This window comes from Tarenaya hassleriana, unplaced genomic scaffold, assembly GCF_000463585.1.
Source record: "Tarenaya hassleriana unplaced genomic scaffold, ASM46358v1 Cleome154, whole genome shotgun sequence".
NCBI classification, from domain to species: domain Eukaryota; kingdom Viridiplantae; phylum Streptophyta; class Magnoliopsida; order Brassicales; family Cleomaceae; genus Tarenaya; species Tarenaya hassleriana.
Genome location: NW_010964962.1, coordinates 192,321 through 193,174, shown reverse-complemented (window position 1 = coordinate 193,174; position 854 = coordinate 192,321). Strand labels below are relative to the sequence as shown.

Genomic DNA, 854 nt, shown 5'->3' with positions numbered 1-854 from the left:
CATCAAGTACGAATGAGAGAAGGCGATGAATGGAAAACCGCCTTCAAAACGAAGCAAGGCCTCTACGAGTGGCTCGTGATGCCCTTCGGGCTTACGAATGCCCCAAGTACGTTCATGCGACTCATGAACCATGTACTAAGAGCCTTCATTGGGAAGTTTGTAGTGGTCTACTTCGACGACATTCTTATCTATAGTCGAAGCGAATACGACCATCTCTCGCACCTGGAGCAAGTAATGACCACTCTTCGACAAGAAGGCCTATATGCCAACCTTAAGAAATGCTCGTTCTGCACAAACGAGTTAGTATTTCTAGGCTTTGTGGTCAGCTCTCAAGGGCTGCGAGTTGACGGCGAAAAGATCAAAGCCATACAGGAGTGGCCGACACCGTCTACTATCGGACATGTGCGGAGTTTTCTTGGTCTAGCTAGTTTTTACCGTCGATTCGTCCGAGAGTTTAGCAGCATCGCTGCTCCCCTCACCGCGATCACAAAGAAAGACGTGGTCTTCAAATGGGGCGAGACTCAAGAGCGTGCCTTTTCCGCTCTAAAGGACAGTCTCACTACCGCGCCGGTTTTAGTCCTCCCAAACTTTGACAAAACCTTTGAGGTCGAGTGCGATGCCTCCGGGATTGGCATTGGAGCCGTCCTAATGCAGGAGAAGAGGCCCGTGGCCTATTTTAGCGAGAAACTCAGCGGAGCTACGCTAAACTATCCGACTTACGACAAGGAGCTCTATGCTCTTGTACGTGCACTTGAGACGTGGCAGCATTATTTGCTCGCCAAAGAGTTTGTCGTACATTCCAATCACGAGACGCTAAAGCATCTTAAAGGACAAACCACGCTTAAGCGACGCCA

At 49.8% G+C, this 854-nt stretch overlaps 1 protein-coding gene across 1 annotated transcript in view; it reads left to right on the top strand.

Moving 5' to 3' along the window:
* The window catches only part of LOC104809166, an 11,267-nt gene that overhangs the window by 2,028 nt on the left and 8,385 nt on the right, over positions 1–854 (top strand). The window contains exon 2 of the mRNA XM_010535056.1: positions 8–785. Within this exon, the coding sequence (XP_010533358.1) occupies positions 8–785 (778 nt within the window). The remainder of the gene's footprint in view (positions 1–7; positions 786–854) is intronic.